The sequence below is a fragment of the Microtus pennsylvanicus genome, chromosome 8 (genome assembly GCF_037038515.1).
Source record: "Microtus pennsylvanicus isolate mMicPen1 chromosome 8, mMicPen1.hap1, whole genome shotgun sequence".
In the NCBI taxonomy this organism is placed as follows: Eukaryota; Metazoa; Chordata; class Mammalia; order Rodentia; family Cricetidae; genus Microtus; species Microtus pennsylvanicus.
Genome location: NC_134586.1, coordinates 12993834 through 13005814, shown reverse-complemented (window position 1 = coordinate 13005814; position 11981 = coordinate 12993834). Strand labels below are relative to the sequence as shown.

Below are 11981 nucleotides of genomic sequence, written 5' to 3'. Positions count from 1 at the left end.
CAGTGGGCTAACAGTGCCGTCCAGTGGGCTAACAGTGCCGTCCAGTGGGCTAACTGCAGTCCAGTGGGCTAACAGTGCCGTCCAGTGGGCTAACAGTGCAGTCCAGTGGGCTAACAGTGCCGTCCAGTGGGCTAACAGTGCCGTCCAGTGGGCTAACAGTGCCGTCCAGTGGGCTAACAGTGCCGTCCAGTGGGCTAACAGTGCAGTCCAGTGGGCTAACAGTGCAATCCAGTGGGCTAACAGTGCAATCCAGTGGGCTAACAGTGCAATCCAGTGGGCTAACAGTGTGGACCACACAGTTCGGGTCTCTCAGGTCATGCTCTAGCTTTACCCTCCAAACACCAGCGTAGGCTTGGTGACCTTACCCCCCTCCTGTCTGACTCAGTGTCTGTACCTCTGCCGTGGCTATCACAGTGCTACTTACTGTCTTAGGATAATGGTGATGATTGGGACAGACCATGAATAGAGTACCCACAACAGCCCCTGAGTTGTCTGAAAGGAGCAGCTGGTATTATTAACAGGAGCTAATTTCTCTTCAAATCGGGTTCCCTGACTTTTCCTTCTGCAATTCAGTTGCCTCCCAGGCCTCCCCTAAACTTACAAGCTAGTCACAAAAAAAAATCTCGACAGAACTTGAAAATTATACTTTTTATTATAGTCACATAAAACAAAGTCAGTTACACCAGATTGTTCAAATACATTGTGAATTAGAGCCTCCAATGTTTACAAATTTTATACACACTTATATGTATACATATAAATACATACATATGTAAAAGATATATATTTTCTTCTAAAATAAAGTGCCCAAATCTAAATATATGGGGCAGGAAATGGAGAAAAGGGCCATGAACTCTTGGCTGTTACAGTTCCTTTCACCAGCTGATCCTCCACGTTATATACGCCCATTCGGGTATAATGAATTATAATCACCCATTCTTTCCCCCAGTTCTTCCTAGGGAATCAGTCTCACTCAAAGGTTAAAAGGTTAAGAAAGCGTGTGGCGAACTTACGGAACCAGAAGTTGACTCAAATGACCACATGGGATTCAGCCTTGGTTTCCAGCGGGGAATAACTAGGCATTATAGTTCTCATATTTAGAGGAGTATGCTCCTGCTACAGAGCTGATGGAGTAGTACTATACAAATCAGGCATCTCTAATTCTAATTCCTCTACTAACATGCAGTGAAGCCAAGCGTTGGTACCAAGGTTCCTGGTGTTTCCCATCACCCAGGCTTCAGGGAGCAAAGACACAGCAGGACTGTGACTTGTGGGTCTTGTTTCTTTTGTTGTTAAGTAGATTATAATAGAAGGGCAGGCAATGACTGAGAGAGATCATTGAGAGAACCAAATTGAATTGAAACGGGCAATTACATTACAAAACAAAAATCAATGACATTTCAGACTAAAAGTGAAATAAAGGGTTAAAGAAAAACTGTACTTAAGAACGATAATTTTTTTTAAAAAAAATCCTTACTTCAAATGGAAACTAGAGCTTATTTCCATCCCAATCGCTTAGCTAACTCTCTCAAGTTCTCACCAGACATCACAAAACGTTATGGCGACTTTTGCAGTATCCCACAAGAAACAGAATCTTAAAATGCCTTGGAAAAGACTTCAACTTATTGAAGCAAGGCAGGGATGCCTAAATTAGCTTCCACGAACCCAGCCACTTCAGCATCTTTGGTGGTTACATCTTCAAACTACTTTAGCACTGATCCTAACGCAAGCAGGAAAGGGAGAGACTGTCACAGCCATCAGGACCGAGAGGACACCAGAGAACTTCCCAGCATTTAGCAGACCAGGAACCACGAGAGACCCTGACATTTCCCAAAGTCAGAATAAGGGGTAGGATATTTTGCTCGTGTTTGGAAGGGCAAAAGAAGAGCCAGGAAGGACTTTTCCATTTTAAGCACATTTTGGCAGGGCCTCTAACTACTGATTTTGGTGAGCATCTTGTTAATCGCTTGCTTGACGTGTGTGGTGGAGCTGCGTCGCCGTGTCTTGCCTTGGACCATCCTTCTGCGACGCACCTCCCGACAGAGCTCATAGAATACCTCGCTGATGTTCCCTTCTCCTGTGCAGGCGGAACATTCGTAAAAGGCACAAGCCAATTCTGTAGCCAGCTTCTCCCCTTCTTCCGTACTCACTTGTCTGGAGTGGTCCAAGTCGGCTTTGTTTCCGACCAAGATGAGAGTTACATTTTTGGGCTTTTTGACTTCATCTAAGACGTTCTTCAGCGGCAGCACTTCTTCGAAGCTCCCTCGATCAGTGATATCGTAGACCAGCACGAAGCCTTCCCCCCAGCGCATATGCCCTTCCCTTTGGATGGTGTCTTCCTGCGGGCAAAGAAAGAACCGCAATCAGGAGACCTGGACCTAATCCCAATGTGTACATTGCTATTGCCATAATAATCCCGTAATTATACCTCCTCATATCTGTTTATCATTAAATGTAGTGGCTGTTTTCCTGGCCGAACTCATTTTCTTAATTAGTTTGGAAGAGGTAAGTACAACCCAGCCCCATTTGTTTTACTATCCTCTCGGTTCTGATTACAGACAATTGGTAACCCTAGAGACAGACACAAACAACGACATGCTGTATAAAGCACGCTGCCTAAACCTGAGGATGAGGATGCCCATCCACACATCCCCATGCCCTGATCTGTGCTATACAGTAGCAGTCACGATGAAAATTCTGCAGTGACATCAGAGAGGTGACTACTCCTTCATGAGGAGAAAACTGGCACCGTTTGAAAGATGTTGGTGGCTGAGTCTGGAGGAACATGTGCCTGTGGTCCTAGTACTTGGGAGGCAGAAATGAGAGGATGTTGTGTTCAAGGGCAGTCTGGGCTACATGATGAAATGACGAGACATTATGTGTGGGAAGAGAGACATGAAGAAGATGAAGAAGAAGAGGAGGAGAAAGAGGAGGAAGAAGAAAAGATGAGAGGGAAGGAGAGAAAAAAGGCATTGTTTTCATAGGTTCAGATGTCTTCTAGAGGCTTCTGCATCTCTTGGTGTGTTCAGTACTGTATGGGGATCCATATATAAAGACAGAGTGATGAGGAGGATAGGGGCATAGTTAATTTCAGGAGCATTTCTTAGATTAAACACTTTAACCCAAGTCTTCTTGGAGGTCATGGGTCATTGTTACAGTGCCATGGAAATACCTGGCCACCAAACTATCCCCTGTAGCCATTTCTATATTTAGGGACTGAGACTATGGACCTTTTGTAAGATTTGATCTGATTAATGTCGAAGGAAATTTGCCAGCAAGATTTGTAGGCAGCTATCTCCGCATAATGCAGTGTGAAACACAGAGACAAACCTGCATGTGGTCATAGAGACTGGGAACGCAGGATAGACCAGAGCGCTCTCTCAAAGGCTCACCTTGCACATGACAATTTTAATAATTCCTTTTGATAGCAATGCTTATGTTAATTCACCTGAGCATTCCAAAAGCATGTTTGGCTATAAAGCCACATGAATACATTGGCATCCCCCAGATATAGAAGGAAAGTCACCCTAGATGTGACTGTGAATATTTTATTATTTCTAATACCTTCTTGAAGGTCATTTACACAGAATCAGATCATATATGCACCAGTCTATAAAGTGGAGAGATAATGGAAGCTATATAAAAGTCACCTACAGAAAAATTCTTGAGCGTTATTTTTTTACATTATTAACTTACATATCTCCTTTTTTTTTTACTGCAGAAAATAATTAGCTGAATTTCTATTCACCTGGCCAGCGGTATCTAGGATCTCCATAGAAACAACTTCATCATCGATGGTTGCCTGGTGTCGGTAGGTTGACTCTAAAAGAATGAGAAAATGAAGACAACACAAAGGCACATGTGAGATTTAATCTGATCCTCGAAGCCAGAAATTAGGCATGGGAGGAGTATTTCTGCTTTTGTAGCAATAGGGGTGAGGGTCCTGCCCAGGGAAGAGAGGACAAAGAAACAGCACTATATTCTACAGAGCTTTATAAGGGCCCAAACTCCAGCCATCTGCCTCCTTGCCCCTCTAAATCCTTTCCTCGAGGATGTACCTTGTTCTCCTATGAGGCCAGCCCCCCTAGTGGTCTCTTCAATTTGAATTGGATGAAACATCTACATTCTAAAACAACAAAAAAAAAGAAATTTTCCATACAAAAATACATTCTGCCTTGATATTCCTAAAATTCATTTTTTTTTCTTCAGAAAACCCCATTGTGTTTTTTTTTCCTAACTTCAAACCTGTAAAGATCAAAGTCCTCAGAGGGAATGCGTAGGATTGAGAGATCAGGACTTGATAGGCAGGCAGATACAGATGGTGAACTTCCTCACCTTCCTGACCTGAGACAAAAGCATAGCAGCTTAAAACAAAGATTTGTCCTTCCTTCCTTCCTTCCTTCCTTTCTCTTTCTTCCTTCCTCCCTCACTCCCTCCTCCTCCTCCCCCCCTTTCTTCTTTTCCCTATCCCACTGATATCAGGCCCCTGCTGGATGATGGACCTGACAAGGCAAGACTGATCAGGATGTGTTTACATAACAGTTGTGGGTTAATCAGCCATCTTGCCTTTGTTCAAAGGAACCAAGAGGGGACCCCTTCAAAGACTGTTTAAAGTTCCTGCTCTGCTCTGCAGATGACAGTTCTGTGTCTGCTGCATTGTGCTTGTTTCCTCACCTCTAACAAAGCCTCCTTTACTGGCTGAGTCTGCCTGCTGTGGTTGAGAGTTTCCCCACTGCTTCTGTCACACAGGGGCTTCTAGGCCTTTTATTTCCTTAGCTTACAGATAAAACAAACAAACAAAACAAAACCTGATCAAGACCCCTAGGCTAGGCTGTAACAGGCCGAGCTGGTGATGTCAGGGACCTTAAGAGAGTAAGAAGCAGCTGAGCTTGCTTTTGGTGGTTGGTGAAGAACAGTACCCTGAGCAGATGGGGGTGGTGGTGGCATAATGCTAATTTCTCTTCCATGTTGCCTGATTAAAGCAGACAACAGCAGCTGTTCTGTGCCAGCTATAGTCACTGGGTCCTTAGTGGTCCCCAAACCCTGAGGGACGAGAATGTGGCAGGTAGAGGGATCCTGGGCAATCATGAATACATCCTTCATCATGTAAGTGGAGTCACAAAGTAAGGCAGCCTCAGCTGCACTGCCATATATGAAAACTGCAAGGTGTACAACGGAGCCTAGAGTGACTGACTGAGCTGGTGAAGGCCACACTGAGGGCCTTTCCCAGAAGGCATCCCTAGTTGGTAAGAAGGAAAACATGCTTTGAAATTTTAATAAGAAATATGTATAACACATTTATGAATCTTATTCTTTATAAAACAAACCTCGGTGGAGAGACTAAAATCTACATTGATGTGGGATTCCCTTCTGTATGCTATGAATGTATTTTATTACTATTGGTTAATAAAGAAGCTGCTTTGGACTCTGGCAGGGCAGAATATAGGTAGACAGGAAAACTAAACTGAATGCAGGGAGAAAGAAAGTGGACTCAGGCTCCGTTGTACACCTTGCAGTTTTCATATATGGCAGGGCAAGAGTCTTTCTCCTTCAGCAGCTACATGGTATCTCCTTGACGCCACCTACTTTTCCCCTCTATATCTGCTCGGAATTCCCACTTTGCTCTAGTCTGCAATGTCACAGACCCGAAGCAGCTTCTTTATTAACCAATAGTAACAAAACACATTCACATCATACAGAGGTTAATCATATATCAGTAGGAGAGGGAGATCAAAATAAGTCAAAAGCAATGCGAAAGAGGGAACTCAAAGCCAGCATGATGCAGGTGCTGACTCCATTAGCTGGTGGTACAAAAGTGATGTGGGATTCCCCTCTATATGCTGTGATTACTATTAATAAATAAAGGAACTGCTTTGGGCCTATAGCAGAGCTATAGGGGAAGAGAGGTAGGTGGAAAAAACTAAACAGAATGCTGGGAGAAAGGAGGAAGAGTCAGAGAGAAGCCATGGAGCCTCTGCCAGAGACAGACATGCCAGTAAGCTACTGCCACGTGGTGATACATAGATTAATGGAGATGAGTTAAATTAATATGTAAGAGCCAATAAGAAGCTAAAGCTAATGGGCCAAGCAGTGTTTTAAATAATATGGTTTCTGTGTGATTATTTCGGGTCTGAGCTGCTGACGGGCCCTCCTCCTACACAAAAGTAGTAACAAGAAAACAAAATTTGAAGACAATTGTAGGCTCATTCTATTGTTGACCATAAAATCAAGAATTCAGACTTAAAAAATCTCCACTGAGGGTGCTGGAGAGAAGACATGACATCTAACACAATTACTAACTGGGTATTTGTGCAGGCCAATCACTGAAACATCTAAACAAGCATGTACACGAGCCTGGCATTGCCTCTCTTGGGGGATGAGACTAGAAATCAATGCTTTTGTTTGTTCATTTCTTTAGCACACCTCACCACCTTCCAGACTTTCTTTGTTTCTTTCTTTTCTTTCCTCCTTCCCTCCCTTCCTTCTTTGTTTTTTTTTTTTTTTTATTTTTCCCCAGTTTCTCCTTTTCCAAGGTTTAGTCCTTGCTATCCTGGAACTCACTCTGTAGACCACGCTGGCCTCAAACTCAGAGCTCCATCTACCTCTGCCTTTTGAGTGCTGGGATTAAGGTGTGTGCCACCATGGCATGAATGGTCTTCTTTCTTTTCCTATCAAGTACCTTTTGCAGCCTTTGGGGACCACTTTCCTGTTTCCTTACAGTAAACAATAGTCTATCTAAGGCATAAAATAGAGAAAGAAAGCTTGCTATGGGCAGGATTTAGTTATCTAGCAACAATATTTTGAATGATCACCACCAGAACCTCCGTAACACAAGCCTTTTTAGAAAAGTTGTCATTTGAGAGATTAATTTCAATATACTCAAAGAAATGTATTTTGCACCTCCTCCCTCTCCTAGAAGTCATGGCCCACACATTGAGAGCATGTGGAGTCTCATCTGAAGGGCACCCTGGGCCTGCACTCTTTTATGTTAAATGAGAGGTTCTAGTCTGGAGATTGAAGGCTCTAAAATGCCATTTATAGCATCTACTGCCCTGCAAGTGTTTCCCCAACAGTTTCCTTTCTTCTTTAGTCTTTGGGCCTGAAGAGAAGTCCAGCTGGCCGCACACATGCTAGGCATCCACGCCCTTCTGATCCTTCCCCCAGGCTGTGGCTGTTCTGTGTCTTTTGTACTGACTCTCCCCCTTTTCAAATGGCTGGCATCAGCCCTGCAGCCTGGAAAACGAAAACCCAGGCTCCTATCCATCTCTTGCCACCAAAATGTGTCTCAAAGGAAAGGATGCTGTTCTTTGTGGCTCCCATGACAAATGGTCTCTTGGTCTCGACTGCAGAAGGCCACCACAGTGGGGAAGAGAATAAAATGAGTGTGCAGGAAGTTGTGAGGTCCTTTGGGCTGTTTGTTAACTGAGCAAAGGGATGACACACAGGAACTGAGGGAATGTCTGCTGCAGACACAGCAGCGGGTGGTGGTGACCAATTTTATTCAAGATGAATACTGTTTTCACACTCTTTTGAGCATTTTTCTTCATGCTTTGTTCTCTCATTATGAACTCATTTCCCTATATGCAAGACAGTGAAAATATTATCTAACGAGAAAAATATCAGATATGAATTTGTGAGCTTGTCTGAGATAATAACAAACATATAATTTCTGCTCTTCATTTTAAAATCCAAAGGAAAGCTGGGTGTGGTGAGGCCAGCTTGGTCTACATAGCGAATACCAGGACAGCCAGGGATATTTAGAGAAACCTTACCTCAAAAACTAAAACAAAACAGAAAAACCAATCAAAGGATACACATATGTTTGGACTGCTTACATATGCTTTATTGTCTTTATACTAACAAGACCAGTAACATGAGTACTTTCTTTGTTGGACTGGGGGTATGTTTGATCTATGGCCAAAAGCACTCAAATATATATATATATATATATATATATATATATATATATATATATATGAACAGAATTCTCATAATTCTCATAATTGAATTAGGTATATTAAAAGTATCTTTCAGATTTCCATATATGGAGGAAAACATGCCTTCAGGGATCTGGAGAGGTGGAACAGTGGTTAAAAGTGTACATTGCGCTTCCAAAGCACCTCTGCTTGGTACCAAACCCTTATTTTGGGCAGCTGACAACCTCCTCTCTAGGTTGACCAGATGTCTCTAGCCTCAATGGGCAAGTGCCCTCATGTGCACATTTCATCCTCCCCAATATATAACTAAAAATAATAAAAATAAACCTTTAAACAGTATGCATCCCAAGACATTTCTGTAAATAGTGTGTTTTGCACACTCGCAAGGTTGGGCGCTCAGCTATTTGCACGTGGTTAATCCTTGGATTAAGTTGTGTTTGCACATTTCACCATATTCGTATGGCTTCTTGGCTGGTGCCGTAACAGCAGCAGTTAGCAACGTGACTTTATGTTAGAGTGGAAATTGTTCTGAGATGGGTTCTGGCTGGACTTACAAACCCATCATGTCACCTTAGATGAGGTCTTGCTTCTCTGGCCCTGTTCATCAAACACCTATCTCCCATTTTCCTGCAGTATGGTTATTAAATAGTTCTATGGAGTGCCTGAGCACTTCTATTTCGGTGCCCAGTTCAGAGAACTTGCCTCTCTGTCTGAGCCTTTCCAAGCAGAGGAAGCTATGAGGAAGGCAAGATGAACCAAGCACAGAATCAATGAGCCTGTGGGCTTATTATGTCCTCCGAGTTCTTCCCTCGTTCCTGGCTGAACTTTTACTGTGCAAAAGGACATTGACCCTGACTTCAAACACAATGTGCATCATCTTCTTTGTTCCAGGGCAGTGGTACTATATACTAAGCAGCACCCCTTCTTCCTCTCTGCAGGCCTCCAACATGCACCAATGAGCAGGTACACACACAGGCACGCACACAATTATACGTGGTTACAAGCCTTTCTCTGCACTCTTGCATCTCACAACATTCTTTGAGGGTAACATGACCCTAAAAGGCAAGGATTCAATTCTTGATTGGGACTAGACATTTATGGATTCGGTTTAGTCCAAAGTCAGAATCCACCTCTCACCATCGGGGTCGTTTCCTGATTAAATGGGCCACATCCAAATTCTGATGATCTTCAGGGGTAGCTTTCGGTGTTATTAACAAACCAGGGATGAATCTGGCCAAGCACCCACTGATGAGAGGAGAAAAAGCCATGGGAAATGAAAATTGTTCCATATAAAAGGATTGTGGGGTTTTCTGAGACTCCAGCCTTCAAACATTTGCATTTAAAAAAAGAAAAGAAAAAAAGAATGCTGGTGTACGAGTTCCCTCCACCCACCTTCTGCCCTTCGCTTGTACCTCTAATTAGAATCAGCAAGATAGACCCTTTCATAAACAAATTCAACCAAAAACAAACATGAAAATCACTGGTCTGAAGTCTAGAAGCCTGGAGTCACTGGCCACTACAATACTCTGCTGATTAGATACTGTAAACTAGGCACAAACCCAGCTGTCCTCAGGAAGAAACCCCCAGATGAGGAGTTGCTTCCATCAGATTGGCTTATGGGCATGTCAGTGAGGCACTTCGGATTGCTAGTTGGTGCCTATTGACGGGGCCCAGCCCACTGGGGGCGGTATTACCCCTAGGCAGATGGGCCTGAGCTGTATTGGATAGATAGCTGAGCAAGCCATGGGGAAGGTTTATGCTTCAGGTTTCTGACTTGATTTCCTGTCTGGCTTGCCTCAGGGTGAAGCTGTGATTGGAACACAGAAGCCAAATAAACTCTTTCCTTGCCAAGTTGCTTTTGGTTATGGTGTTTATCACAGCAATAGAAAACCCGTTGGGACAAAGTGCAAAGCGTTTTCTTTGGAGGACTGCTTCAGAGAGCGGTGACTATTCCGTCTTGTTAATATGTGGGATGGTGTTCTTAGTTTCCAGCTACTCATGAAACAACAACGAAAGACCAAAACCAAGAAACCCACTTCCTCAAGAGACTGAATTCCCATCCTCCTTCCTCTTCCTCCTTCACAAATATGCCGCTCTGTTTTGTAATGTAAATCATGGCTGCCGGTTGTTTTGAAATTTGCAAATTAACCGTGAATTCCACAAAGACCCAGTCTTTCCCTATAGGAATAAGACAGTAAGCCCAAGAAATGCTAATTTCTCTCGAATCCACTGGATTGAGGTTTCCGGTATGCTAGAAAATTAAGGGGCTTCCAATGCACACGCCCACACAGGTCTCTGCAGTGTGCGAGCTAATGGCAGCGTCCCCTTCCAGTGAGTCATGCACCTGTTTCTCGTGAGTGGAGGAAGGCTCTGGTTGCTTAGCAGCCAGGGTCCTTGCTGAGCAGCACGATGCAAGGTTAAGCTGCGATGTGATGCTTCCTGGGGAAGGATGCCTGCAGACAGCAGTGTAGGCTCTTTCCTATTTATAGCTGCTGCTGTTCTGAATGAACAGAAGAAAAGGGAAAGGCTTCACCCAAGACTAATTAGAAATACTTGCGTTAGTTACTAAAACACACCCAGAGAGAGCTAAAAAAAAATGTATTTTTTTGTAAGTTTCATCTTTTGTTGTGATATGTGGGTAGAGTGGGGAGTAACTAGCTTTCCTCTGAACTCCTATGAGAGTGGAAAGCACCAAAGAATCACTGTAAAACTTATGGAAATGGAAGAAATACAAGAGAGAGTATTTACACAGCGGGGAAAGACAACAGATAATGACCCCTTTTAACAGTCAGGTTCATCTTATATCCGAATAGACTACCTCAACCTCACGGTATGTTTATATTCATAAGTATGCTTGAGAAATTGAGAAACAAGAATATTTAGAAGCATGTTTTCTCAAGAAATAATTATTCCTCTCCTTAACCCTATGGTAATATAAAAAAATGTACTGGGAAGAAAGTGACAAATCCAAGTGTACATTCTGTACTTTCCTACCAACAGATATATTCCATAATACACGCCTATAAAATAATTTCAGAAATTTAAAATGTTAAATTTAGTTCTTTTTATACTTAAGCCAGGGAAGCATTGTGTGATGGTTTGAAAGAAAATGGCCCCTGAAGGGCACAGCACTGTTAGGAGGTGTGGCCTTGCTGGGGGAAGTGTGTCACTGTGGAGGCGGGCTTTGAGGTCTCTCATTTGCTCATGTCACACCCTTAAGACAGAAGACTCCCTGCTGCCTGCGGGTCAAGATGGAAGAACTCTCAGTTCCTTCTCCAGCATCATGTGTGTCTACATGCCACCTTGATTCCCACCATGACGATGGACTGAACCTCTGAAACTGTAAGCCACCCCAATTAAAAGTTTTCTTTGCAAGAGTTGCTGTGTTCATGGTGTCTCTTCATAGCGATAGAAACCCTAATTAAGACATATTGCATTTCATATGGGAGTCTTTTTTTTCAGTTTCTTTTCCTGTTTTGTGTTAGAAAGATATATTTAGATGAACAAAAAATGAGAAACCATTACCTTGCTTTCCCATCTCATTCAATAGCTAATGTTACTGTCTTAGCATATAACTTTTCATTCTCCCTTGAATTTTCACAGAGTTACCTGGAAGTATTTCTATCCAGATACAAATCTGGAAAATTATGATGATGTATTTACTAACAGAGTCACTCGTGACTGTTTTTTAAAGAGCAAAGGCAGAGGAGGATCCTTAAAATGGATGTAAGTCAAACTCCTGTTTAAAAGATTGATTATCATAAAATATGAGGTTCCAGTAACGACTTAGGATTTCGGTCAGTTCCAATCAGTCATGCCATGCTATCACAGTCTCTGAAGCTGATCTAGAAAATCCACTGCTGAGAACAGCCAAGATAACATCAGAGAGTGGAGGAGGAAGATGCATTTTTCCCATCAAACTACAGCGTGGAGCTGCTGGAGGGGCTCGTTGCCCTTCACAATGACTTTGTTATGGGAGCATAGACAAAGGAACTGTCTGCACACACACAATTGGATGCTTTTGACTCACCCAGAGGAACAGAG

General features: G+C 43.0%; 1 protein-coding gene across 1 annotated transcript in view; it reads right to left on the bottom strand.

The window, feature by feature from the left end:
* Window positions 1-633: 633 nt before the first annotated feature.
* Rerg (RAS like estrogen regulated growth inhibitor) overlaps window positions 634-11981 on the bottom strand; it is a 110937-nt gene continuing 99589 nt past the window's right edge. The window contains exons 4-5 of the mRNA XM_075982465.1: window positions 3749-3822; window positions 634-2339 (exon numbers count right to left, since the gene is read on the bottom strand). Coding sequence (XP_075838580.1) covers window positions 1932-2339; window positions 3749-3822 — 482 coding nt within the window. The 3' untranslated portion in view covers window positions 634-1931. The remainder of the gene's footprint in view (window positions 2340-3748; window positions 3823-11981) is intronic.